Source organism: Xiphophorus couchianus, chromosome 9, assembly GCF_001444195.1.
Source record: "Xiphophorus couchianus chromosome 9, X_couchianus-1.0, whole genome shotgun sequence".
NCBI lineage: Eukaryota > Metazoa > Chordata > Actinopteri > Cyprinodontiformes > Poeciliidae > Xiphophorus > Xiphophorus couchianus.
The window spans coordinates 30144037-30171256 of record NC_040236.1 but is presented as its reverse complement, the minus strand read 5'-3'; the positions used below and the strand labels follow the sequence as shown (position 1 = coordinate 30171256).

General features: G+C 37.6%; 1 protein-coding gene across 1 annotated transcript; it reads right to left on the bottom strand.

Annotated features, from left to right (window-relative positions):
* Window positions 1–934: 934 nt before the first annotated feature.
* On the bottom strand, window positions 935–23628 carry kank4 (KN motif and ankyrin repeat domains 4). The gene is made up of 9 exons (XM_028028111.1): window positions 23568–23628; window positions 19652–23029; window positions 15422–15515; window positions 12335–12622; window positions 9876–9960; window positions 9562–9781; window positions 9332–9474; window positions 8420–8620; window positions 935–5369 (listed from the first exon to the last, which is right to left on the bottom strand). The coding sequence occupies exons 1-9, from the start codon at window positions 23584–23586 to the stop codon at window positions 5262–5264; spliced, it is 4536 nt and encodes a 1511-aa protein (XP_027883912.1). The 5' UTR covers window positions 23587–23628; the 3' UTR covers window positions 935–5261.
* Window positions 23629–27220: the final 3592 nt, after the last annotated feature.

Sequence of the window (27220 nt, the reverse complement as noted above, 5' to 3'; positions counted from 1 at the left end):
GAAAAGAAATATGCTTTGAAGAGCCACCCCATTTTCTTTTGGGGCCCTTAAACAGAATTTAATCAGGAAACCAACCTCAACTTAAGCCTGGTAGCAGTTACAGATCAACTGGTCGTCATTTAATGCTCTTCCTCAGAAATAATTTTCAGTTTTGCATTTACCACAGTTCTTTTTAAGTAATAAGACAACAATGAAATTATTGTATTACAGATTGTACTTTGCATGCGAAATCACTTAACAGTACAAGCACCAGTCTATCTGCAAGAAACTCTTAAAGACCCAGAATTTCCAATCCTAGCATCAACAGTTTACTTACCTGTCCTCGCTACTGCACTATTTTTTTAATAGATTAAATAAAACTGTTCTGTGGATGTGTCCCTACTTGTTCTAAAAAATATTAGAGAATAAACAGGAACTTATTTAGTAATTTTCCAACAGCAGTCACATCACAGGTGACCAGACGCCACTTATCTGGATTGCATGAGAGAATAAGCCAAGTTCACCAAAATATTTGTGACAAGTTAGCATGAAAAACCTGTAGGAAAATGTCCGGCCATCAGTTAGAACCTCAAATTCAAATACACTTAGAGCACACCAGCAAGTAAACTGCAGAATCAATCAAAAGTAAAGAAATTAAGGTTTTGAGTGTTGTCCAATGAAGGGCGTCTGAGCAAGATGAGAAAGATGAAGATAGCGATGAATGATTTTTCCTTGTTACAGACATTGTTTGGAAAAAGCTTTTACAGTACCTTGGTTTTATGGTTCTCTGTTTTTTCTCTCTTTCTGCAAATGCAAAAGAAAACGTATTTGATGTTTTCTTGTACTCTAATTGTCATTTTCCTCCTCTATTCTTATATTCTTTCTCCATTTATATCAAGTGAAAACTACACTGTCAGACAGTACACGCAAGAAAAAGAAGAGAAAAACCATTTGATCATTTTTAAAATATTTATTTAGAAGTAATTCTCTGGTCTGTTAGATATAAGCTTGTTTCACATATAATATTACAGAAAAGTAAATATTTGTATTTTTATTTTAATCTGTATTATTTATGGGCTCTCACATTGATATTCAAACTAGGGAGACATTGCCCTAATAGGTCTGCAGCAGATTCCTTTTTGTTGTTGTCTTACACATTTCCAAACTAGCGTGACGGACACACGATAATCCACAACCTTATCAAGTCACACATTATCACAAACATCCAACCAGTAAAGGTGAACTAATGACAGTCCGGTTCCCTTCGAGCACTATTACTTGAATATTTGTCTCCATGCATACATAATTTTGTCATATATTTATATATATATATATGGTAAAAATATAGCATTTAGAATAAATACTTCATATAATTATAAGACTGTCAGACAATACTTGTTATATATTTTTCCACAATACTTTATATACATGTATTTGGCTGGATTTACAGAAGAAAACACACAAATTTAACCCCATGTGGAACAAAGTTGATTTCAGGTCTTTGGTGATCAACCAGACGTGAAATCTTACAACATCTGGGTCACACACTGGATTGAACATAAATTTTCATAAAGATGTGTAGGCATGGAAGACCAGACACTTCTCTCAGCACGGGTTTGACATCCCGCAGCTAAGTAAAAGGAACATATATTTATACTTTTCTGTTTTAATCTGTAACTGTAGCACAGGGAATAATTAATGCTACATAGAAATATGTGCTATTAGTCCATTTGTAAAAAGTTGTTTCATGTAAATTCGGACTTTATATATATTCATACAAATGATTATTTTTCAAATTACAGTTGTAGTCCCAATTCTGTGCCTATTTTTGATTTAGTTTACAGTATTTGGGATTGATGGCGTGACCGCAATGAAATAGAAAATTAGAATAGAACAGATCTTGGTGACATGTCAAGAAAGCAATTAAATGTATTATTAAGGAAAACTAATGAAACTGAAATCAAGTTTTAGAAATAAGCAAGGCCTAAATATTGTTAAAGTAACAGTTGTTACGTTAATCTTGTGCTAGAAATCCTCCAGTTTGATTAATTGCCTGAAGTTTTCCCTCAACACAGAAACTGATTTTGTCATGCAGATCGGATTGCTACTTATATATTTATTACCTTACATGACAATATTCGACTTTTAGCTCTACTGACTCTTGCAAACAGATGTTCCCCAACATAAATCAGATTTAACAAGGCCTCATAAACAGCCCTCCACATTTATTGGCACCTCTGGCAAAGACATGTTTAAAGCCTTAAAAGAAATCAGTCTTTAAATGAAGTAACATGATCTGACACTAAACATGTTAAATAATATCACCCCTTTCAATTTTGTCTGTACTTTTATTCAGTGAGGGGAAAATTTTGCTTCAGGGAATAATTGTTTTCAACAAAATGGTTGTTCATTGACCACTAGTGAGACACCAGCTCTCCCTCAACAGACAAAACAAAACAATTTCTTAATATAAGATTTTCTCGCAACTAAATCAATGTAAGATTATGCCACTGCAATTAGTATTTAATTTATTTTAAGGCTTTTCATACAGTTTTACCAGAATTTCGTAACTGACATGACTTGTATTTATTAATCCCTCTAAAGGGTAAACTGAGGTAAAATAATTCAATGTATTATTTAAACATTTGCAGAATTATTATTTTATCTTATCCCCTTTGATCATGTAAACATTGTTAGATGTTTGGCATCTGTTGTGGTCACTGTGGAAGGAATGTTTCATTGTAAACATTTCATAAGACCACACTCCTGCAAGGAGATGCATTAGAAAAGGCTCCACAAAAGAACATCTGTTTTCCTGGAAAATAAAACCTCAGCTCCAGAATAATAACAGTTATCCATTTAAGGCTGCACCATAGTCCCATACATAATATTTTTTATTGCTTCTTATTGCAAACAAAACTCCCTGCTCAGGATTTTAATATGTCTGGTCTGATTGCTTTAGTCATGGGTATGAGAGCCTAATGAACTTAGCTCTACAATCTAAAGATTGCTTCATCATCAGGACTAATTTAAAGTCTTTAGACATATATTTGTAATAAAGTTAATAGCTCAACTGATTCGAAGTCTTGCACTCATCCATGCAGGGTTAGTTCAAACTTGCTACATTTTTATTCTCTTGGAATGTGTAACAGCCAGCCCAACATTCATTGTGCATTCTGTACGTGTTGCATACATGATTAGAACAATCACACAAACAGCTCTCTCTCTATATATACCGTAGATAGATATGTATGTAGACATACATATCTATCTATGTAAATAGAGAGACATATAGATATATATCACAATACTGGGTACACCCCTTGTATTTTTGTTAGCATTCTATTTTACCTCTTTATGGGACAACACAGAAGGTATAACACTTTGATATAATGTAAAGTAGTCAGTGTACCATATGTATAACTGTGTGTTTTCTGTCCCCTCAAGATAACTAATATAGTTGTTAGTTAGCAATGAGCAATGGCTTTGTTGGCCAAGTCATGGCCAACAAAGGTGAGAATACCTTCAAGTGAAAATGTCCAAATTGTGCTCAGTTAACCATTTTTCCTCCCTGGTGTAATGACCACATAAGTTGAGTGCACATGTTCCGCGTTGTATCCAGAGGTTGTCTTTTGATATTAGACCTTTGGGTGCTATCATTGCTGCAGAGGATGTTGCCTGTCAGTGATCAGACCATATGGTGCACACTGCATCAAATTGGTCTGTGGTCACACAGATCAATTTGGTGGTCTGTGGGATCAAATGCTGGGATCAATTTGATCCCAGAATTCTCTTTTCTAAAGAAGATGCACAAGAAATTCAGCAGCCAGAGAAGCAGACAGTAACCATGTCCCTATGGTCTGACGAGACCAGGATAGACCTGTTGGTTTAACCTCACCTGGTTGTGGCAGCAACCAGGCGAGGAGTAAAAAGACAAGTGCGTTGTGCCTATTGTCAAGTATGGCAGTGGGTGTATCATGGTTTGGGGGTGTACAAGCATTGCTGGCTGTGGGAAGCTACAGTTTCATGATCCTTTCTCTTTGAAAACTCGGCCACAAAGCAGTGTTGCTAAACCAGACCTGAACACTGTTAAGTTAAGAGAGTAAAGACAGAAAAATGATGGTCACATGAAATGTTGACACGTTGGTCATAATTTAAACATTTCCACTTGGGATGCACTCACTTTTGCAGCCAGATCTTAGTGGCCTTATATAGTTATTTTGAGAGGATTGCAAATTTACTCGGATACACAAAATGTAAAGTGACTACTAAACCCTGCTTCAGTATGTCATCAGTATTGTCCCATGAAGAAATATAATAAAATATTTAATATAAAATAGGATTTACTCATTTTTGTGAGATACTATATATTTATATATGTATACAGACAGCTGAGGATCACAAACAGTATTACAACATACTGGTTTGTGATGCTATATTTAAAACAGCCAGTAGGGGGAGTAACTGTATTAGCATGCAGCTCAATACAATCTCTTGACTTGTTTTTTTTTTTTCAACCTCAATATATTGTTATAAAAAATACTGAATTTTATTTTAGACTAAACCATTTGCTTTTCAATAACTCACAAATGATGATCACCCATGAACCACGTGAAAAACATGACCACTGTGGAGTAATGATACATTATTTGATGTCACCTCTTTTATAACTCCATGCTTTATAGTTTCCTCTGGAGTTGAATATATTCATATTCACTGTACACATACACAGTAAAAAAAAGTGCAGTAGAAAATACAGTCTCTGTTTGTATGATCATGATCTGTTAGAATAACATTCTATATATAAGATGCTCTCAATAATGGCTTATGTCCAAATATGGAGAAAAAAAACAATGTCAATGTGATTAAAGAAAAATAGAAATTATGTTATATTTTATATATTTGAAAGGTAGATCATGTGCTTAATATTTTGCTTTAAGAGTTAGTATATATTAAGATGCAGCAGTTCAGAAATTCTCTCCCGTATGTTCCTTTTTTTTAAACTCACCCTGTTTCCTGCTCAATCTGCTGGAAATTGCAGTATCTTATTTTAACTTTGTTCAACCCTCATTAATCATTTCATTAAAAAAACAACAAGAAGACATTATGGTCTAAACACTCTATTCCCAGAGGTCATAAAGGCAGCCCCATGCTTATCTAGATATAGCATCATATTCAGTATTTACTTCATGTTTTTTTTCCCCCCATTCTGTTGGTGGGTAGAGGATCGAGGAAGTAGAGGCAGATGTTGACCTAGAATGGTTTGGAAAACTGTGTAGAACTCAGAGGAGGTCTGCAGCAGACATGGGCTCAGATGCATGGGATTTTAGGAGATCAATGATGTCTTGATGAGCAGCTGCTTCTGCCACTGACAGGGCTGTTTGACCATTCTGGAGAAAACAAAAGGAGATGCGATGTTGATTTCACATATAACATTTTGTAGTGGCCATTGTAATCCTCACAGTGGCAGTGTTGTACTAGCTTACACTCAGGCTCAGAGAATAATTTATCTGCTCTGATTAGAACATGAGACCACTCTCATGTAAAGCCTTACAATTCTATCTTTTGCTGAAAGGCTTAATACCAGCTAAAATAGTTATAAATGAATAATAGTCTCAAACATTAATCTATATAAAGGAATGGCAACTACATGTTAAACATTTACAACAAAAACAGACTAGATAAAAATATACTGAAATCACTCTGCAAAAATAAATTTGAGCAAAAAATACAAAAAGTGGACTAAGAAAAATATTGCTTAATATATATTTTTAAAATTTTTTCAAGAAGATTACTGCCATAATTTGCAAAGTACTCACTAGAAAAATACACCATTTTTTATATCACTATGCATTCAACTGTTTTGGTAAGCAATGTAACACGCTCACTAATACAACCACTTTTCTGTATTCAATTCAGAATTATGATATAATTCTGTAAGTTTCAAAACTGTTGTACTGTTAAGGAAGATACTGAACAAACATCTCTATCTTTTGACTACTTTCCAAAATAGAGGTAGGTTGGGAGGTGGGGCTAAAATAATAACTGCATTCAACAAATACAGAGAATGTTGTATTTATTAAGCATCTGCAGTAAAAGTAAAGTGGTTTTAACTGTGGTGGTGCTAATCAAATATAACTCAGCTTAAATCAAATGTCCACTTGTTCTTGTTCATGTAGAAGCTAACATTAGCACTAAAGCACAGCGCAGTGGCACAGAAAGCTAGAATAGTAGCATAGGAAAATTCAGATGACATTCCTTCAAAAGGGGCTGACTAAAACTTGTCACACATTCAATGATAATGGAGTCACTGAATATGTTGCATTATTATGGACAAGTGCGTAATCTGCATAATCTAACAGGGGAAGGCTTCCAATCCACCTTGTGGCAGTTGAAAGAAATAGCATCTTTACTCAGTCAAAAAAATGCATATAATATTCTAAACAATTTATTGTATACATCCTAATAATTTCTGTTCTGAGACCAAATCTTCCATTTTTCACACTTATGTTCAAACTTGCATTAGTTTAGCACAACAATGTAGATTTTTAAGACCTACGTACTTCAAATTCATGTTCATGAGACTTTTACTTCTTTTGAACATGCAATCTTTGAGGCAGTTTTCACTACTGCATTATATTATCAAGGATACTACTGACAGTTAATAGGCACTATGATAAAAGTTGCCCCTGCAGTGACTCAGTCTGCCAGTTATGATTGCATATTTAAGTGTCTAACATGTAAAACCACAGAAATAAGTAATGATGGCTGCTGATTAGTTTTGTAAATTATGTATGCAAAATCTGCCCATAGTGCCCCGTAAAAAAAAAAAGAAGAAAAAGTTAGATTTTTGTGTGCATATTATCAAGCATTCAAATCATGCTCCACTAGCAATTTAGTACAAATGAGAAAGCTTATTATGAGCCTGTGACCTTGCGGTTAACGGCCTCTGTAACCTGCAGCTGAGAGAACAAATCTCTCCAAACGCAAGCACTTGGAAAGCCATATCTTTACACTTGGAAAGATGTTGTGTACTTGACACCGAGACATCAATCAAAACTAATAGAGCAGTAAATTTCCCCAGATGACACCACAGACAATGTTCTGTGGTAATATTTCTAACTTCTTACATCTATCAAGCAGCGAGTCATGGCAAGTTTTTCCTCTAATCAAAGTCTAGATATCAGTTGATATAAAAAATAATGAGAGCAGTTGAAGCTGCATGCTGAGAGAAAAGTCAACCACAGGGAAAATAGTTCCATTCCAGGGTATATAGTCTCTATTTCACATTATGTTGTCTGATGAAAGAGAGTGATTTGAATGTAGGTAGTGTAATTCAAAATGGTAACAACAGCTCCTTTTCTTAAGATTGTGTTTCTTTCAAAATACTATCTGTAGTCACGTGATACTAAACACAGCAAAACATTGACCAGTGGTACAAATGTGGATTGTGGGAGGACTGATAGGTAGACCTTCACGTTTATGGTTTTCTATATTTTACAGTTTATTTTAGTATCACTTTTGTGCCTCCAGCCTACAAAAAGTAATTGCAAGATGCTTATGAGAAAGAAAATGCCATAGAAATAAACTCTATCTGAGACCGCCATGGCAACAGCTTTAGTAAACTTAGGACCTAACACATAAAAGATCAATGTCGAGTAACAAAATTTGATATGTGTAAATCAAAGAGAAGAAGTCACATGATCACTAATCTAATAAAATTTTTAAATAAATATTGTTCAAGTTAAACAGTAAACTAATTTAGATTAAAGACTGCTTCATGCCCCATGTATAAAAGTGAATTCATTTTGAGACCACCGCTGAATCTGTCTCTGCGCTGTGTTTTATACATGAGACATTTCATGTCCCTGAGCTATGTAGCTCCCCATTTCTTTTCTGTATCAACTATGCCATGCCTCACTGCATCCACACTGCTCTTACAGGGGCAGTGCAGGAATCTTTGGGTGGTACATAGGCTTTATGATCTTTCTCTTCTGAATATGTAAATTACTGCATATGTAAGGTGAGAGAAGTCTTATTGTTACAGCAATCCATTGCTGGTTGTTTACCCTTACTTTTACCTTTAAAAACCTTAAAAAAAAATAATACTATATCCAGTTTCCTAGATTCAGAAAGCGAACTTATAAATACGGTCCTCTACATCCAGACTTTATTTATGGTAGGCCAGTAGCCAGGATTTTTACATATCTGACCAAAACCTTAATCTTCTAAATTTACCTTAAAAATGCACAGCTTTGACAGTTGTAATGAAATGCTCTGAAATGCACAGGGAAAAATAGGGCCACCAGCTGCGGTCAAAAAACTGTTATTCTGGTGTTTTGTGGTTCAGGAGAACTAAAACTGTTCTGAATTCACCAGTCTAAACTCTGACATCTTTTCTACTTACAACTTATTTTAGTTTTACATTGTAAAAGCATACCTTATCTGTGAGTCCGATATCACAGCGACCTGTCTCCAGCAGCAAACAAGCAATGTGCGTGTGTCCATGCTCGGAGGCACACATCAGGGCCGTAGATCCCTCACTGTCCTGTGCATTTACATCTGCGCCGCAGCTCAGAAGCAGCTTCACCATAGCAACGCGACCGTGGCTCACTGCAAGCATGAGCGCGGTCTGGCCAGCCTTGAGAATGAGAGGAAGAGAGAAGTCAAATTAGAATTAGAAGTTAACAGAAGGAAAATATGGAGATGGGTATGGAGTTTGAGAATCTGAGTGAATGTGACGGAGGGAAAAAAGTGAGAAGTACAAGACAGCAAGTGACAGCCATGTTTCTTTTTTTATGATCCAGTTCAACAAATGAGAAAAACACATAACATTAGAAATGAGGGGAAAAAAATATTAATATCAATTATTAATCAAGTGTCTATTGTAGCTTATCTTTGCAGGGTCTCTGAAGGGCCGGCACCTAGCAAAAGGTGTGATACACCCCTGGACAGATTGCCAGTCCATCACAGGGTAACACACAGATACAGAGGACAAACAACCATACACATTCAACACTCACTCCTAGCAGCAATTTAGCAAGATCACTTAACCTAGTGTTCATGTTTTTTTAGACTGAGAGGCTCCAGGCCAGGATTTAAACTAGTGACCTTCTCACTGTAAGACAACAAATGCATGCAATGTTCGTGAACCCTTTGGCTTTATAGATTTTTGTACAGAAAAAAAACTGCAGGCATGTGTTTTTATTTATTTATTTATTTATTTTTTGGGAAAATATAAATTATTTTTGCAAAAATAAAAACAACTAAACCTAATGTATATTCCTAGAAATATCTTTCATCTTCTGACAGACCACATGTCACTTCAAGCTTATGCTGCACTCTGTGTTACCTGTCTGGAGCGAGCGTTGACATCGCCAAGTTTTAGCAGCTGCTCGGCCACCTCTAGATCATCTGGGCTTTCAGCAGCGGTCAAGGCAGCCAGCATCACTGGAGTATATCCCGCCTTATTCACATTATCTGTTTCACAAAGACCTAGAAGAATGCAAAGACTCTTTATTACAAGAAATTCTATTTTGAATGTAGCTGTTAGTACAGGTGAGTGTGTAAGGCTCAACTCACCAGTGTCTAGCAGCAGCTTGACCACAGGGAAGTTAGAATGCGACACACTGTAGTGGAGGGCCATATTCCCATTACCGTCAGTCAAGTTAACAACATATGGCAGGAGAGTGGGGGTGGTCAGTCCCACTTGTCTCAGGTATAATCTGACTGTATCTGCCTGGGAGTCTTTCTGGCTCGAGACTTTGAACCATTCCTGATAAAGCACCACCAACACCTGACGCTGTGGAGAGACATGTATATTAAAATTAGTCTATATTACAAATTTGCATTACGAAGAAAAAAAGAAAATACAGTAGAGTCAAAGAAAGCTTTACCATTTCCTTATCTGGAGATGAAACCTCTTCCATACGATCCTTTACATACACGCAGGCATCAATGAATCCTTTATCTACTTTCTCCCTATAAAAACACATGACACATTGAAGAATACTTTTGACAAATCCAAAGAAGTACCAGTTGGCTTGCAAAACATCTGATTTTCCAGGTGTTTTCTGCTGAGCTTATTTCCCTGGTGTTTAATGTAGAAAGGGAATGCATTGATTGTTGAGTAATTTCAGTTTGAAATACAAAAAGAAAATAATTTCAAAAAACCTATGAATTTCTCAAAATCTTGTCACACCAATTTAACTTTAATGTATTTTATATGGATTTTATGTGACTGAGCAATACAAGAAGCACATACTTGCTCTATAAAAGGAAAATGATAACTAGTTTTCAATGTTCTGTATAAATAAAGGTTTTGAGTGTAGCACCAGTAAAAGCTAATTGTAGCTGTTTGGTTAGTTCTTTCACAATGATCAACAACTTCTAAACTGCATCTGAGGCTAGATTTAGCCTGAATATGAAAAAATGGCTTTATCTAATAGAAATTAGTTTATTGTATAAACTCAAAGGAATCAGACTACTTCTGAATAAATAACTTATTAAATACTGTCTTCTGATTCCTGGCAGCATAACTCTGTACCAGATGCAGTGGACCACATGGAAGTTAGGTATGCAGCCAATTAAAATTGGAAGAAAATTCTTGTTTCCACTTCAGATTTATCTTGTTTCACGTACTACTAAGCATAAATACACTGCCTGAGACAATGTGAAGGAACAACTGTTTTTTACACGCTTGAGTTCACACTAAAGTTAGTGGAAGAAAATGTGAATTGAGTATAAACTTTTTAAACAATTTTTAAGTCTTTATATTACAGATGACAAGTGTTCTTTCTAAATTGGATCTTTGAATTGGATTTTTGTCCCTGTGTCTATAAACTTCATGAAAACATTATTTGGCACACCTTGTTATTACTGCATTGATTCTCCTATTGTCTAAAAAGATTCCTGAAGTTGTGACAGAATTTCAATGGGATGTCAGAAACAGCATCACTCAGTTGTGGCAGAAATGTCAGCTACCCATCCATGATTTGGATCTCATGTTCCACTACCTCCCAAAGACCCTACACTGAATAGAGATCTGGTGACTGTGAAGGCCATAACTATTCTTCGTGTTTGAGATGGTTTGAGCTTTGTGACGTGATGCACTATTCCTGAAAGTAGCCATCAGATGACGGGTACATTAGTCATAAAGGAAGGGACATCATCAGCAATACAAATCAGGCTGGCTGCAAGTGATTTCAACTTCGCTCAACTGTTGACAAAGGTCCCAAAATGAACCAAGGAAATATCTCCTTAACCAGGATGGCCCCATCTGCAGGTTGAACTTTTGTTAAATGTCAAAATGGATCCTTGTTGTTTACAACAACTTGTGACCCAAACATCTTTAAAGTCACAGCTAATATTGAGATTCATTGGAATTCTTTTTTCCAATTTGTTATTGCCTATTGGTGAGTCTATGCAAACTGCAGCCTGTCTCCCATTTTTAACTGAAAAGAGTGACACCTGTTGTTGTCTGCTTTGAGGTATTATGTCTTGTATGTTTAGAGATAGTATTTCACATACCTTGGTTATTACAAGTACCTAACTGAGCCATCGCTGTCTCTACCATCACGAACCAGCATGCCCATTTTCCTCTGGTCTGAAGGGAACAATACCTTTTTTCTATACAATTTTCTTGGATTTTCTCTCTTTTTTTTTAACTATTCCCCTTTTACCTTAGAGATGGTTATGTGTGAAATCCCTTGGGATTCAGCTTAGGATTTCTGGGTTTTTCTCCCAGACCTGTTGACTCTTCGGTGAAATCTTGTAGTGAACGGTAATGTACGGATCAACTGAATTTCCTAGCATTTAGCACCATCCATTTTTCTTTCAACTCTGACTTTCTTTCAACCTGTCCCTGCTGAGGATATGTTAGCATTAAGCTGCCACCTTTCATGTGTTCAGGGTGATCTGTAGTTTCAGTTTTCCATCAAACCAAAACTGGCTTACATGTAGAACACGTAAGCCATAAAAAAATGTATTATGGTCTCCTATGACCAGACCACCTTCCTTTTCAAACTATGTCCCCTTCAAGAAACTGGACTTGTTATTGCCGCTTTTCCCCACAGTAAATATTTAAAAACAGCATCTGTATAATTTTCTTTCTAATTCACAATAACACACTATCTTGTGTTGGTCTATCACACAAAATCCACCTAAAAAATGAATTGAAATTTGTGGCTGTAACATGTCAAAATGTGGACAAGTTTAAGGACTGTGAATACCTTTGAAATTGATTGTATATGCATGACTATGTTGTTCATCTCTGTGATTATACTTGTGGAAAACAAAGCATTTATTAAAACTTTGCTTAACAGATAGAAAGATCCAAAGCTTTTGTCTGTCTCACCTTTCAGCCTCCTCCACCTGCAGGAGCTCATGGCCACCTTCTAAATCCAACAGGCCCCTCTCAACCTCTGTATCTTCACCCACAGCACCTTCCTCCTCCTCAGCCGCAGCAGCAGAAGGAGCAGGAGCAGCAGCAGCAACCTCTGCATCTGCCACCAGGATCCCTACTGATTCCTCAGACTCCTTGTCTGTTTCCTTCTCTACCACTACTTCAGATTTGTCTTCCTCCTCCACTTCTGCTCTTGACTTTTCATCTGCGCTGGAGTCCTCGCTGGATGTCGTCTCATAGCTAGAAGAGGAAACGTGACATTTGAAATGCTTTTTTCATGAAGAAGGTTTGATTAAGTTTTACTTCAAAAGTGAGAAATATGTAAATATCGAGAAATCTATGCCAGACTCTAAATTGATAAGACATGTGACGGGTTTAGATAAATATGAAGGTTTCCACATCAGCCAAGGCTGAGTAATTACTAATCGGTTATCCATCATCAGATATACGTTTGCCTTTGTGGCGTTGGCCCATCATAAAACATCCCTCATTCTATTACTTGTATAATAATTATCCACCGGAATGTTTGTGCACACTCCTATGAAACCTCAGACAAATACATCTTTGTTCTAACAGGTAAGGCTCTTCATTTAAAGTTTGAGTAGATGCCGGTGGGCTGTATATGAGTGTGATCACTGGGGTGCATCATGAAAGCACCACTGTGAGACCAGTGATCAGATAAGTCTTATGATGAATACCATTGATTCATGCTTATTTGAACACATACACACACAGTGACAAGAGGCGTTTATGGGATCTCAACATTCCTCAGATTCCTCAAGAGTTCCAGACTGAGCAAAGATAGAGCAGACGATCTGAAAAGATGTAATACAAACAGCAGCCCACTTCCTGGTGTGAAGAGAAATCTCGAGATTGTCTGACCTATTTAACATCTGCTCATATTTATTAGGGGATGAACTGCAATTCTTGGATATCCATGAGTTGTAAAGAATAGGGATGGACTCATTGAAAGTTCATAAAACTTATCTATGATTGTTTATTATGAGCTGTTCTTTGCAGTTACCATGAAAATGTATTATTCCCAAGAGCACCTAACTGTTGTCGTATGTTTGCAGATTGGTTTGCAACAGCAAGGAAGGAACTGAACTTATATAAAAACAATCTGAAACAACACAGCAGAGGTGAGCCGGTCATGAAACAGTGAAGCTCAGGAATGTAAGAATAGGAATGCCGGAATTAAATAAATTTACTCACGGCTGCCATTTCCTTGACATGCAGCACATAATACCTCTCAGGAATTTCAGACAAAAAAGAAAGCCCTAAGAAGTGCTCTTATCTGGGATTAGATGTCGGTGTGAAGCATATGGGAGGTGCTCAGATTTATTTTCCAATTAAAACTGGATATCTATTTGATATGGATGTAAAAGTAAGAAAGGATAAGCGGAATGTCCAGAATAATGAAACTTTGCTCTTTTTTACTTTTGAGTGTATTAAGCACAAATGTAGCATGCAAAGGAACTCTGAACTGTTCCGAAAATCTTAAGTTACAGTCACAAGCCACTTTATTATGCACAGTTACTCAGTTTATTAACACAAATAGAAGCTCAACCAATCACATGACACCAGTTCAATACATCCGCTATTAAGATATGGTGAAGACAACTTTAGAATGGATAAAAAAGTTGATTTCAGTGACTTTGAAGGCAAGTTGTTGGTGTAGGAAAGGCTGGTTTATGTCAGAAAATGCTGATCTGCTTTGATTTTTCTGGCCAAACATCTTCCAGATTTACAGAGAATGGTCCGAAACAAGAAACGCATCTATTGAGCAGCAGGTGTATAGATGAAAATGCCTAGTTGGTTTCTGAGGTCAAAGGAGAATGGGAAGGCTTGTTCAAAAAATACAACAATGGTTCAAATAAACACTCATCACAACCAGTGTAAGCAGAATACAACCTCTGAATGTACAATCTGGTGAACACAGAATCAAATTGCAAATCATTTCAAGCCAGTTTGCTCAAAATGATATGTTTACTGCACTCCAATGGTCTCCGCTTAGACTATCACTAGATCTTAATCCAACAGAGTCTCTTTGTGATGTTGTGGAACAATGTATTCGCATCATGAGTGTGAGCAAAACTGTCAGCAAATCAAAATAGGTCAAAACTGAGGAGTTTGTCAGATGCCTTGTTGGATCTATGCCACAAAGAATTAGTGCACTTGTGAGTTCAATATAGTACTGGCAAAGTACATTTAATGAAGTGGTCAGAGACAATAATTCACGCAGGTTCAGACTCATTCCCAAAGCCTTTACCCAGCAGGATACACAGAAATTGTGTCCATTTTATCTCTGGAAAAATATTTGAAGGGAATACAGAAACCTCAAAAGGCTCTTTTGGATATAAAATCAAAGTGACTCTTCTTGCTGCCCTCCTCACACCAGGTGAGCAACCCCTAAGAGAGAGCTAATCCACCATCCATAGGCTCATGATGACTATTTGCATAAGAGAACCAATTAATTTATTTAGTACCCATAGCTCAGGGTTTGTCTCCAACTAAACATAGCAGAAAGTGTCTCCATTACTGCTGCCCTTATCTACTCCTTAGTAACCCCTTGCAATCTCTCTGCAGGTAATGCCTTATCAGGCCATCATATGTCACTCCACTTACGACAGCACTTACGACTATCAAATTGAAATCCCCGATCTTTTCTATCCGACTGAAGACCCTGGGCATATTTTTTAAAGGTTTTTTTTTGTCTCTAGTGGCCTTTATTCATTAGTAGCTAGACAGGAGGGGAGGAGATGCTGTAAATGGCCCGGGACCGGGAATCAAACCAGGGAAAGACTGTAGCCTCAGTATATGGTTGGGTCTTAGTTTAATTAAGCCAATAAGACAACCAAATTAGCAAAAACTTGTCAAAGGAATGACTCTGAGCTGCCTAGACTGGAAATCCCCTTATTGTGCCTTATTGGGTCTCAGTCCATTTGTACAATGCCCCACAGACCTACAAATGAAAAATCTAAAAACTACAGCAAACAGAAACATAAGCTGGATGCTGATAAAGCGAAAGATTTTTACCCTCCATTCACCCCAACAAACTTCAGGTTTTTCTTGGCTCCCTTGCTCCCCTGCTTGTCAGCAACACCATTTTTCTTCATAATAGATTTGAGACCTGGTGAAGAGGAGAGGAGAGAGAGGCAAAAACAAGAAGTGAGAAAGCATGTTTCTTTAAACTTAACTCCTGACTGTCTTCAAACACTGAATGACAGAGGAAATGTATCAAGTAAAGTTTAGTAGAAGCAACACAAAGACTTTACAATTTTTTTCTGTGCACAAAGAAATGTTTTTTTGTTTTTTTTCAGTGAGCTTCTGTGTTGGTAGTATATTTAAACCTGTGCATGCGTCTCATTACAACCACAAAAGTCAGAGTATTTTACTAGGATTTTGGAGCACAGACTAAAACAAAGTTATACATAATTGTGAAGTTTAAGGAAAAAAATGCTAGCTTTGCCATTTTAAACCAATGAAAGTCTGAGTGTGAATGTCTTTTAACACTCCAGCTTAAGTTACTTCTAAACCTGGTACAACCAGCTACTTTAATAAGTGTGTGAAGGCCTCAAAGGAAGACAAAAAAAACCCTCATAAAAACCAAGAGACCATTAATTAGAGAGACAGCCAAGAGGCCTCTAGTATCGCTGGAGGTTTCAACAGATCCACAGCTCAGGATTGAGAGCATGGCAACTATTATTCAAGCTCTCCACAAATCTGCCGTTTATGGAACATTGACTAAAAAAAGACATTGTTGAAAGAAAGCCATAAAAAATTTCCAACAAGCCATGTAGGGAACAGGGCACCATATGGGAAAAGATGCTTTGATCAGACAAATAGTGGGATGAAAACATACAGAATGCTATGATGATGGGAAACAAACGCCACACAACATCTTAAATACTCAATTCCTATTGCGATAAATGGTGACAGTAGCATCAGTTACCCGAAGTTGCTTTACTTTAAGCGGGAACAGGGATTCTGGTCAGAGTTAAAGCAAAGATGGGTGAAGCTAAATGCAGCACAATGTAGGAAAAATCTGTTCCAAGCTGCAATGTCAGAGGTCCACCTTGAGCAAGTTAATGGCCCTAAACTTAAAAGCAGAGTGACAATGGAGTGGTTTAGATCAGATTAGGATCAAATTCTTGGGTGAAAATGTCCCAGTGACAGTCCAGACCTAAATCCAATTGAGTCTGTGCAACGGATGTTCACAGATGTTATCAATCAAACCTGAATGAGCTTGAGTGACTTTTCCAAAGAGGTATGTCCAAGATTGTCAGTCTGTGGATTTGGAAAAAAAAACACTTGCTGCTGTAATTTCAGCAAAGACCGTTCTACGAACAATTGACGAACTCATTGCGACTATAACGTCCACAAGTTTTTATTTGCAAATTTAAAAAAATAAATTATTACACAGTACTTTATGTCGGTCTGTCACATAAAATCCTATTAAGACATGTGTTTGCATTGTGCTAAATAAGAAAATGGGTGTGAACACTTTTGTAATGCACTGTATTTGTGAAACCAAGAGGGTGTAACTGCAAACTGACCAGCTGTATGGAGACCATTTGACAACAGAGAAAAAGCCAGAGTTCTGTTCATTCAACTGTTAAAACTAATGAAATTGAAATGTGACATGGGGAAAATTCATTACAAAGCAACATATGGTATCACCTGCATGATGACAGATACAAAAAAATACTTGGAATTAAACTGAGTCATTTAATTAAACCACACAACTACATGCTGTACATGTATTTCCCAAGGCAATTTGCACAAGTCAGCAGTATTCACAGCACGCAACCTTGACATTGTCAGGCCTACTTATGTTTGTAACTGTCGAATAATCGATTCTGCATTGGCTCTTTTGCTGAGTCCTGTTGGCTCTTGGCCTAGTGTGGTGGTCTTAGTTGTTCCTGACAGCAGATGTTGTGCAGTGGATCCATAATGTTTTATCCAAATACAAGGATGTGGCTTTCTGCCAAAAACCACCATCTAAGAAGATCCAGGAAGAACGGTGCTTTTAGATCAAGTGTCTCTCCAGAGACAACAACAGAGAGTGGGAAGCTTAGTGAATATTTAAAATCTGAATGCATCCTCATGTCAACGTCCAAAGAATACAAACTTACTTTTAATAAATGCATACATTTTAGTTTTTTGCTGACATTTGGCTTAGGTAAATTTGATTTTGAATTTGATCAGTCTCATTTGATAAAATTCCCAAAACATAATATTAGCTTCAGATGAATACAAGGGTTTAATTCTGTAACAATGTCATTAGAGAAGTTCAAGATGTCTAATAGAGAAACACCACAAATTCTGAAACAGCACATGTAAATTCAGGCATATGCACTTTGTTTGAACACAGTGCTGTACAGTCCCCCCAACATTGAACTGCATGTTAACTGTGAGAAAATGTGGTTCTGAGCTCCTGCTCCTGGCTCAATCCCCAACATTGGAGAGATCAAGGGAAGACAGAGAGGCACCATCTGTTTGATGTATGAGTGAGGGCCTCTGCTTATGAGCCCACTTTACAGTTGATAAGCATGGCTCCACTTTCCTGTGTTAATGAGTGTTTGTATATTATGTTTGGAATAAGAAATAAGTATTTGATGTTAAAAGCAGGCTACGTAAGCAGTGCTTGGTAACTACTTACTTTTTTCTTCCTACTTAGTAACGGCAACCAGTGGTGACTATTTTTAAGAAAAAACAGCATGTACAGTGCATAAATAGAAAAATGTGCAAGCACAACAGCTGTAAATATGAACTAGTGTATAGTACTGCATTTATGGTGAAGAAAATAAGTGTCCAAGACACAGACCGCCATGGAAAACTTCATACCCCTTGATTTTTTATTTTTGCTTTTAGATTTTATCATATTCCCATTAAAAACTTTAATGTATTTTATTAACACCAAGTAGTGCGTAGTTGTGAACTGGATTCTTCCCTCCTGACTCAATATATTTTCAAATCGCCATTCAGGCTTTTCTTCAGGAGTTTTTCAACTAGCACTGCACATTTAGAAACAAAAAATGTGGATACATTTTTTAAATAAATCTGATGCTAGATTGGTGTCTCAACTAATGTAAGTTTGGGATTTTACAGGTCCAGTCTAACAAATTAATATACACGCTCTTTTGCAGTCTGTGACAGATTTTATCTTCATCCATCTTACAATCAAATTGGAGCAGCTTTCCTGTCCCTGCTGAAGAAAAGCATGTTTCATGTTTCACCGGGGGATGGTGTGTTCAGGACGATACAAATTTTGTTTCTATCACATAAAAAATTCCAAATGATAGAAAAGTTTATTTTTGGTCTCATCTGACCAGAGCACCTTCTTCCACATGTTTACTATGTCTTCTGCAAAGCTTGTAGAAGACTATAAACAGGGATTCATATTGTGTTCTTTCAACAATGACTAATAACAGTCCTCTCTATTGATTCTTCCAGCTGAGCTGTGGATTTATGCCCCTTTTCCAGATTTACCCCAACTTTATTGGCTGTTTTGAATAATTCACATCACTAACATAGCTTCAATAGATTAGGAACATTACACCTCTTGTGTTTTTTCATACGGATGGTTTTCCTTTCTTATGTTTGGCTGTTTAATTCATCATTTTGTAATAAACAATCACAAATCAGCACAATAAAAAAATCATGCAGATAAGCTGCCTTTTTCAGAGCAAAAAATGTAAAGTTCAATGCAGCCTACAAAATGCCATACAAGAATAATAACTACTATCCAAACTTAGCAATTAATATCTAATGAATATGATGGACCATAATCATTCTGTTGATAATTGATCCAGACTTGATTTGACAACCTCTCTTCTGAGTGGAGTGTTTATAATTGCGTGAATAGACAGATGGGGTTACTTGCGTGTCATAAAAGCTCAGTCCTGTAGTCAGCTTGATAATGAGAGTTCTAACGTCAGCTGGCAAAACTGTTTGTCATGCAGGGTAAGACGTTCTACCCGTACCACAGATTGGCACAACAGATATCTAAAAATAATTCAAAGCTTTCTGACAAAGTTCAGCTGCTTGTTCAGCCTTCAACGAAATGAAATGAAACTCTGTGTACATATTAATATTTAGACTCCGCCTTGATGGAAGATCATAAGGGATGTGTTGCAATTAAGCAGCATGACTAATGTAACTATGGGCCTTTGTGAATGGTTAATATGTGGAATATTGGAGAGGAAATTATTCAGCTCATTGTCATACAGCCGCTTTGTACTTTCTGATACACTTCATGCCTACCTTGCTCTTGCTGCTTGCTGGTGGCAGCTGTTTTCTGGCCTGGGGAGTAGAAGGCTGAAAGGACACTGAGGGAGCTGACCAGTTGGCTTTGAATTGAACTCATTTTGGAAGCACTGGACTTCCCCGCTGCTTTCCCAGTTGTTGCAGCAGGGGCACCTTTGCCTGCGGGCTTGGCTGGGGTTCCCTTTCCTGCTTCTGCTCTTTTGGTTGCAGTCTGTTTTGGTGCTATGGGGCTCTCCTGTTGGCCGGCCGTCTGTTGGGCTCCAGAGCTGCTCCCGAGCTGTGCCCACTGCTCCCCAAGAAGACCTGTTATTCGAGTTACGACTTGTCCCAAAGCCGCAGGAGATGTTGGCGATTCACCAGAACCTCTGCGGGCTGTCTGAGATTCGCCAGATTCCCGTCGCAAGGCTTTTGCCTCACTTGAACCACGACGCTGAGCTGCTTCACTTGAGCCTCTTCGAAGCGATTGTGTCTCTCTGGCATCTTTTTGAGATGATGGAGCCTCAGTGGAGCTTCTACGCAAGCTCTGGGAGTGGGATTGGGCATCACCTGACCCGTGGCGGATTTGACGAGTCTTTGTTTCTCCTGACTCACGACTTTGAGGGTGTGATACACTGGATCCCCTCTGTGGCGCTTTCTGCTCTTTTGAGTCCCGACGAGATGCAGGTTGAGACTTACTGTGTGGTTGAATGGGCTTGCTCTTTACTTGGATCTCACTAGAGATAGAAAAAACGCTTTGAGATTCACCCTGAGGTTGTACATTAGACTGCTTCTCGATCAACTTATCAGGCAGCTTCTCTGCTTGACTACTGTCTTGAACTTGAGGCACAGATGGCATTTGATCATTTTCCCGTGGTTCAGAAGGTTGTGCTGATAAGTCAGCCTCCAGGCCTGGTGCAGTCTGGACTTTTGTTGTGATTTTCTCAGATTCAGATTCACTGGATTCCCTAGTAGTGAGCATGGGTGCAAGCTGAGGTTGAGGAGGTGTTGGCTGCATTTGCTCTGCTGGGGGCTTGCGTCCTCTCTGTGGTCTAATAGGAGCTACTGACTTCACAGCTGAATTTTCGGCTATTACTACAACAGTATCAGGGATGATATTTTCTTTAACTGATTCACACATTTCTTTGTCTTTGCTTTCTGCTGTCTCCATCTCAGTCGTTTTAGGTTCTACAATCTCTACACCAGTTGAGAGTTGGAGCTCTTTAGGTTTTGAGTGATCTTGTGCAGAGGTCACTTCCCTTTTATCAGTTCCAGAGGTTGGACTGGGACGGACTTTAGTCTTTTCTCCAACTTCTGAATCTAAAGTTTGAATAACAATGCCTTTAACGTCTGTAACAAATATATTTGCAGCAACCTCTACAGCAACATTTTCACTTTCTATTTGAACTACTTTTTTTGTTTTTTCGCTTTCTGCTGTGCTGTTGACAGGATGACCAATATCTCCTCTTACAGTGGTTTCACTTTCCCCCACTCGACCCTCTGCTTGTGCATCTCGAGACAGGTTGTTGTCCTGCCGTCTTTCTATCTCTGTTTCTGTTTGCTGATCGCTCCTCTGTGCTGCCTCAGTCTCTGTGATTCTGTCCACAGTGTCCACCCTTTCAGTCTCTGTTCCCTGATCTATGCTACTGGCTCTTGGTCTCTGTGGATGGTCTGTCACTGTTTCTCCCTCTGTCTCTGTGACTTGGTTTACTCTTTCAGCTGCAGGCGTCTCGGTCGTCTGATCTTGCGTGACGATGTTCTCTGTTATTGTACCCCGTTCCATACTGTTGGCTCTGGGTCGGGGTTGTATTGCCACTATTACCTCTGCCTCCATTTCTGTTTGTTGGTCATGTGTGTCAAGCTTACTAGTCGCTATTCCTCGATCTATACTTGTAGCCCTCGGCTTGGGTACTATCACTTCAACCAAGATTTTATCCGTATCTGTTCCCTGATCTATTTTAGAAGGAGATTCTGTCTCAGTTTCTTGGTGGCTGAGATCTATTTTCTCTGTAACTGTTCCTGCATCTATGCTTTCTCTTCTTGACCTCACAGGTACTTGTGTGGTACAAATTTCCACTCTCATCCCTTCACTCAGTTGCAATATTCTGTCCTCTTTTGCTTTATTCTCTTCCATTTGTTCCTTCAAAAGAGCATTAGTTCTCTCTAGCTCCTGGCTAGCCTGAGTAAGTTTTGCTTCCAGCATCATTAGCTTCTCTTCTAGCTTTAGCATTCCATTTTGGTTCTCTTTTGATGCATTACTCTCTCTGATAATCTCACTTTCTTTTGCAACAACTTCAGTGTCCTGTGATAGCCTTTCCTCTGCATTATCTTGCAGGCTCTTCAATGTCTCTTTTTGTTTGTCAGCTTTCTCTGAAGGTACACTTTGCTTTTGATTTGTAGAAGGATCTTTCTGTATTGGTAGCTCTTTTGTTCTTTTTGTCTCTCTGTGGCTCTCTTCTACATTTACGGGCACATGCTCAGAAGCTACACCTTGAACCGTTTGAATTGCTAAAGATAAGTTGAGCCCTTCTGAAGGTCTTGGTCTTTGGCGTTGACTGATTCCCCCTGTCTCATAAGTTGTTGCCATTGCAGAGGATGATGTGGAAGCTTGAACTTGGAACTGTGTTTGTATCTGACGAAGCAGCTTCTCCCGCTCCTCCCTTAAGGAGCAGATCTGAGCCTTTAGTTCTGGGATAGTTTTGACCTGTTCTTCCAGCTCCCTGACTCTTTTCAGTGCCACTGTTATCTGCTGGTGAAGGCCCGCCCGATCCTGTGGAAGGCACCGTCTTTCCAATATGTCTGGAGAGGCACGGAATATGTTCTCTGTTGATCCATTTTCTGGCGTTCCCGTCGTGCAATCAGGGCTGCTTGAATCCGAACCTTTCCTCTGCTGGAGGGTGATGGGCATTGATGACGCTCTAAGGAGGTTTGGTCGACTTTGAATCACAGCAGTTTTATCCTCGGTACCTTGATAGACAGTGCCTGGTTCATCTCTAGATTTGGTTGAAACATTTGCAGTTCCTTGACTGGTTGTCGCTCTGCTGCTATGACTGGATATTGCCCCTTCACTTGGCCTAAAGTCAAATATTTGTTGGACCTCTGTCACTCGGGATTTGGGCTTTGGGCCCAAGGTAGATGTCCCAGACCATGCCCCTTCCTTAGGTGGAGGCCTGACTCCATGTCCAGGGAGGCTAAAATTTCTGGGAAGAGTGCTGAATTTAGCTGGGCCTTTCACCCTCCTTTGGATGTGGACCCTTTTAATGGTGTTGCCTTTTTCAATATCGTCCACATACTTGAGGAAGTCAAGATCCAGATGGAAGCCATAGGGAGTCTCCACTGAATAGGGCAGCTGTTTCCTCTGTACACCGCCCTCGTTGACCTTGGTCTGAAAGCCATTGGCTGTAAGGAGTTAACAAGGATAATAGTTATTTTAATTTGTAAAAAAAACTAAACTGATAAGTATTTCAAATGAATGTGCAATTAGTAAACAAACTGAACATCAATCAAATTTGAGATTATTATAAGAATTATGATTCTTTTTCACCCTCTTGCAAAGACAAGCAGTACTGTGTTGTACATGCGGCTCTGTAAAGCCAATATCACTTACAGAGAAGTAATTAGCATGCAGTGATTGTGCCAAAACAAACAAGCCAGCATGTAAAATACTGTTCATGTTGTGCCATCTTATAAATTCAGCATGAGACAGGAGGCGTTTATCACCTCAAGAAAATAAGCTCTTAGCAGTTCTTAAGTCAAATACACAATAATCAGGCAAATTGCTTTACCTTTTATTTCTTATATTGATTGTAAAATGGGCAAAAATAGAATTCTACAAGACAAATTACTGGTGTTACAGTTGGGGAAATAGGATTTGAACTGTACGACGTGTTAGAAGCAGGGACATTGTTTGCTTAACTAAAGGCTTTGTGGCACTCACCACTTTTCTTGTCCATCATGAGATGCAGAGTTCTCAGTCATCTACTTGTGTCTGGATAAGACAGAACAAATGTCATGTGAGAAACTGAGCAAATGGTCGGAATCATTACATGAATAAAGCAAAGAGTTATATTTTTGATGGCTTACATCCCTATTTTTACTGAAATGATAGAAATAACAGCTCTGTAAAATGAAATACTTCAAGTAGAAGATTTTCGAAAAGATGCCGACAACTTTTACAGATTTGCTACAGTAACGATAAAAGGACAAAATATGTCTTTTGTTGTTGTTTTTTTTGTTTGTCTTTTTAAAATTAAAACAATGTTTGATTGGTTAAGTATGACTATTTCTTGCTCTGTTACCTGAAAACAAACAGTTTGAAAAAATCTGACAAGTTCAGATGGACAAGTTCACAAAGCAACACAGTTTGCACAGTTGTTCTGCATATGTTTTGCATTTGTTATCTGCCTCATTTCTACACTGAAATTATGAAACTGATTTTATTCATTTTATGCAGAAACAAAAACAGTAATGCTATCTTGCAAGCATTTTATACCCATTTTATATCAGAACACAGTTGCAGAGGTGATCTAAGACATAGTGAAAAACATTTTCTCGCAGCATGCACCAGTTCTTTATAGCATTAAAATGTGTTAGAACAACATCAGACTGCTTAGGTAGGAAAACTATTTTTAATATAATTTTTGAATAACAGGTTATATAGATGGTTTAAAAGCATGGTCGGGAACAGATGATGGAGTAATACAATCTGCCTATTCATTTGTAGATACAATGCAATAAATGTAAATAGAAATGCACCATATTGTAAATATATTCCAAGAAGTTGATACAAAAATATCAACTAGTTTGACCAACCTCCCAAAAGCTCTGGTGAATCTGATGCCATTTGCTCCAGCTGTAATCTATGTATAGTGCTGTCTAAATGTTAGGGTTTTGCATGAAATTTCAAAATGGACCTAAAGTGAACTTATGAGTTCACATGTCCAAGTGTCTGAATACTTACTGCATAACATGCTGCACTCTAAAAAGGTAATTAGTAGCCAAGTCATGTGTCTTATCTATTAACTAACTTCTAGACTTTTTGTTCAATGACCGTGTTTATTGAAATATTTCTCTTCATCATGCTGTTCACATTTTTACCCTATGAGACAAAGAGGACACCTATCAGCCAATCAATATCTGGCCACTGTAATGATTAAGAGGGATGTTTTCATTAAGCTGAGTGTCACTGATCTTCTTCAGCATGTTACAAGGAGATACAGGAAAAGTCACAGAAAAGCATAGAAGTTGAGGCCTTTGGCCACATCCCATTCTAATGACTGCTTTATTGAGAACAGTGCCTGATTGTGAATGGCACCTAACTTCTTGAATGCTACCTGAAGGAGGTAAGTGGCCCCAACACTGTTATTATCTGCCTACTCCGAGGCCCTCAAGGGTCCCTGACATTACTACCATTCCTGGGCATCATAGTCACACATGGTTCGAATAACATCTGGGACAAAAATCCAGAAGAACTCACACAAACCAAAGCATGCATTGCCACAAACCTTTCAAGAAACTATAGAAATGTTATACATGGCACACTAAAAACACAGGAAGACACAAAAAAACACATTTCCAGCCCCACTGCACCATTGGGAAACAGTATTTTACTTATGTGAACCTCATGCTATGTCTAAATATGGTACAATGAAACACAGCATACTTCTGTCTTCACTGCATTACAGTAATTTGCTTCACTCCTATTTCACTGCAATAAAAGTTCCCAGGTAGTTATACTGAAAAAATATTAATCCAATTAACTTTTATTCTTTTGAGAATGTATTATCCATTTATCATGTTTACAGATTAATAGGCAGTTAGGTTCTGTGCTTTTTGAGCTGTCTACTGCAGACACAAATCTCATTTTTAAATAATGATAAAAAGTTTATATTCCAGCATAACAAAATTAAACACAGAGCTATTTTGTTCATTGGTCTAATTTAATTTTACAAGGTCAACCCTTGGCAGACTCACTCAGGGGAACATTTGGTGTCACTTTATACCATTTGTTCCAAATGGAAGAGCCAAGAAACCAAGCTGTAAACTGAAGAGCAGATGAGAAATAAAAAGAATTTCAGAAAAGAGTAATTGCAATGTTTTACCATCTAATTGTAAAGATCTCTGACAAATGTTACTATTAATAAAAGGAAGGCAATGTTTCCTTCTTTAAAATCTCAATTAATTAAAGAAGTGAGCCACTATAGCTAGACATCACTTCAACATTATTTAGAAAAGAGACACACAATATATTTTACTATCTACAAAAATAAATGACAAAAATTTGGAAAAATATCAGATTCCCTGCAGCTCAAGCCTAATTAGTGTTTTAGCATCATCTTCAGGGTGTCAAATCTAAATTACTGCAGGCTTTTATTATGATGATCAGAACTGCATTAACTGTTTTAGAATATGACAGCAATTCAAAAGATCATTTTGTTTAACATCTTTTCTGATTTTTTTTTTTTCATTTTCCTTGGGGAGTCTTGATGCAATCCCAGCCTAACTATAGAGTTTTACCTTGGAGGCTTAAGTTTACTGTTCTCTGTCATTGTCTTTATCATATTGGTGATATTTTTGTACTGAAGGAAGATGAAAGTCTTTCACAAACAGTGAAATGTTTCCCCATTAAACATATATATTTGATGCCCCAACAATGAAAATAAGCATGCACCATCTCATTGAATCTTTCTGTGAGAAGTATGTTTCGATGACTTGACTGACAGACACTAACAATTCCTATTTATCTACCAGGTAGTTATCATTTCAGATGTTGTTATGCCATACACTCACAATGGCATAGAAGTCTTTAATTTTGGGCTTCTAATTATTCATTTTAATTGCTATTTTTAAGATGTTATATGATTTTTACAACAAGAAACACCGAGACATGTAAATTATATGTATGAATGGGGTGAATTTATTATAGAATCCCATAATACTGTTATAATGCAATAATTTAAATACTGCATATAGATACACACCCACAAATATTTTCTAATATTTATGGGTGTGAAGAAGAAGAAGTTATAGAAGTTGAAGCCATCAACATGGTTCTGGCATAATTTAGTCTTGATACATTCCCAGATTTTGTCCAATTGAAACACTTGCGTTAAAGTTTGACTTGCACTGTTATCTCTGGTGAAAAGAAATCAGTTAGAATGTCCAAGAACAAAACATACACTATGAAGGCCAATGACTATAATAAACTTCAACATGGTGGAAAATCTGTTTCAAAATTGACATCTTCAAGTTTTGAAAATTTAAGCAAATGTCTTCATTAGACAAGCTTTATAGTTGGAGTAGACAAAGGTTAACCTCGATTTACTCAAGAACATAAAGAATGTTTGGAGGAATCAAGATGAGGGGATTTAAACCTAAGAACACAATACCTTTTCTGAGGGTGGTGGTAGCATCATACTGAGGATCTGTTTCATAATGGTGAATTATGCGAAGAAGGAGCAACTCCAAATATTTTGTTTTACATCAAATCAGCAACAACTTGGTCACAAATAGCTGCTACAACTAGACAATGATCCAAATGCACATTAAAACTAGTTTGATATGAATAAAGTGATATTAAGCTTCTACATA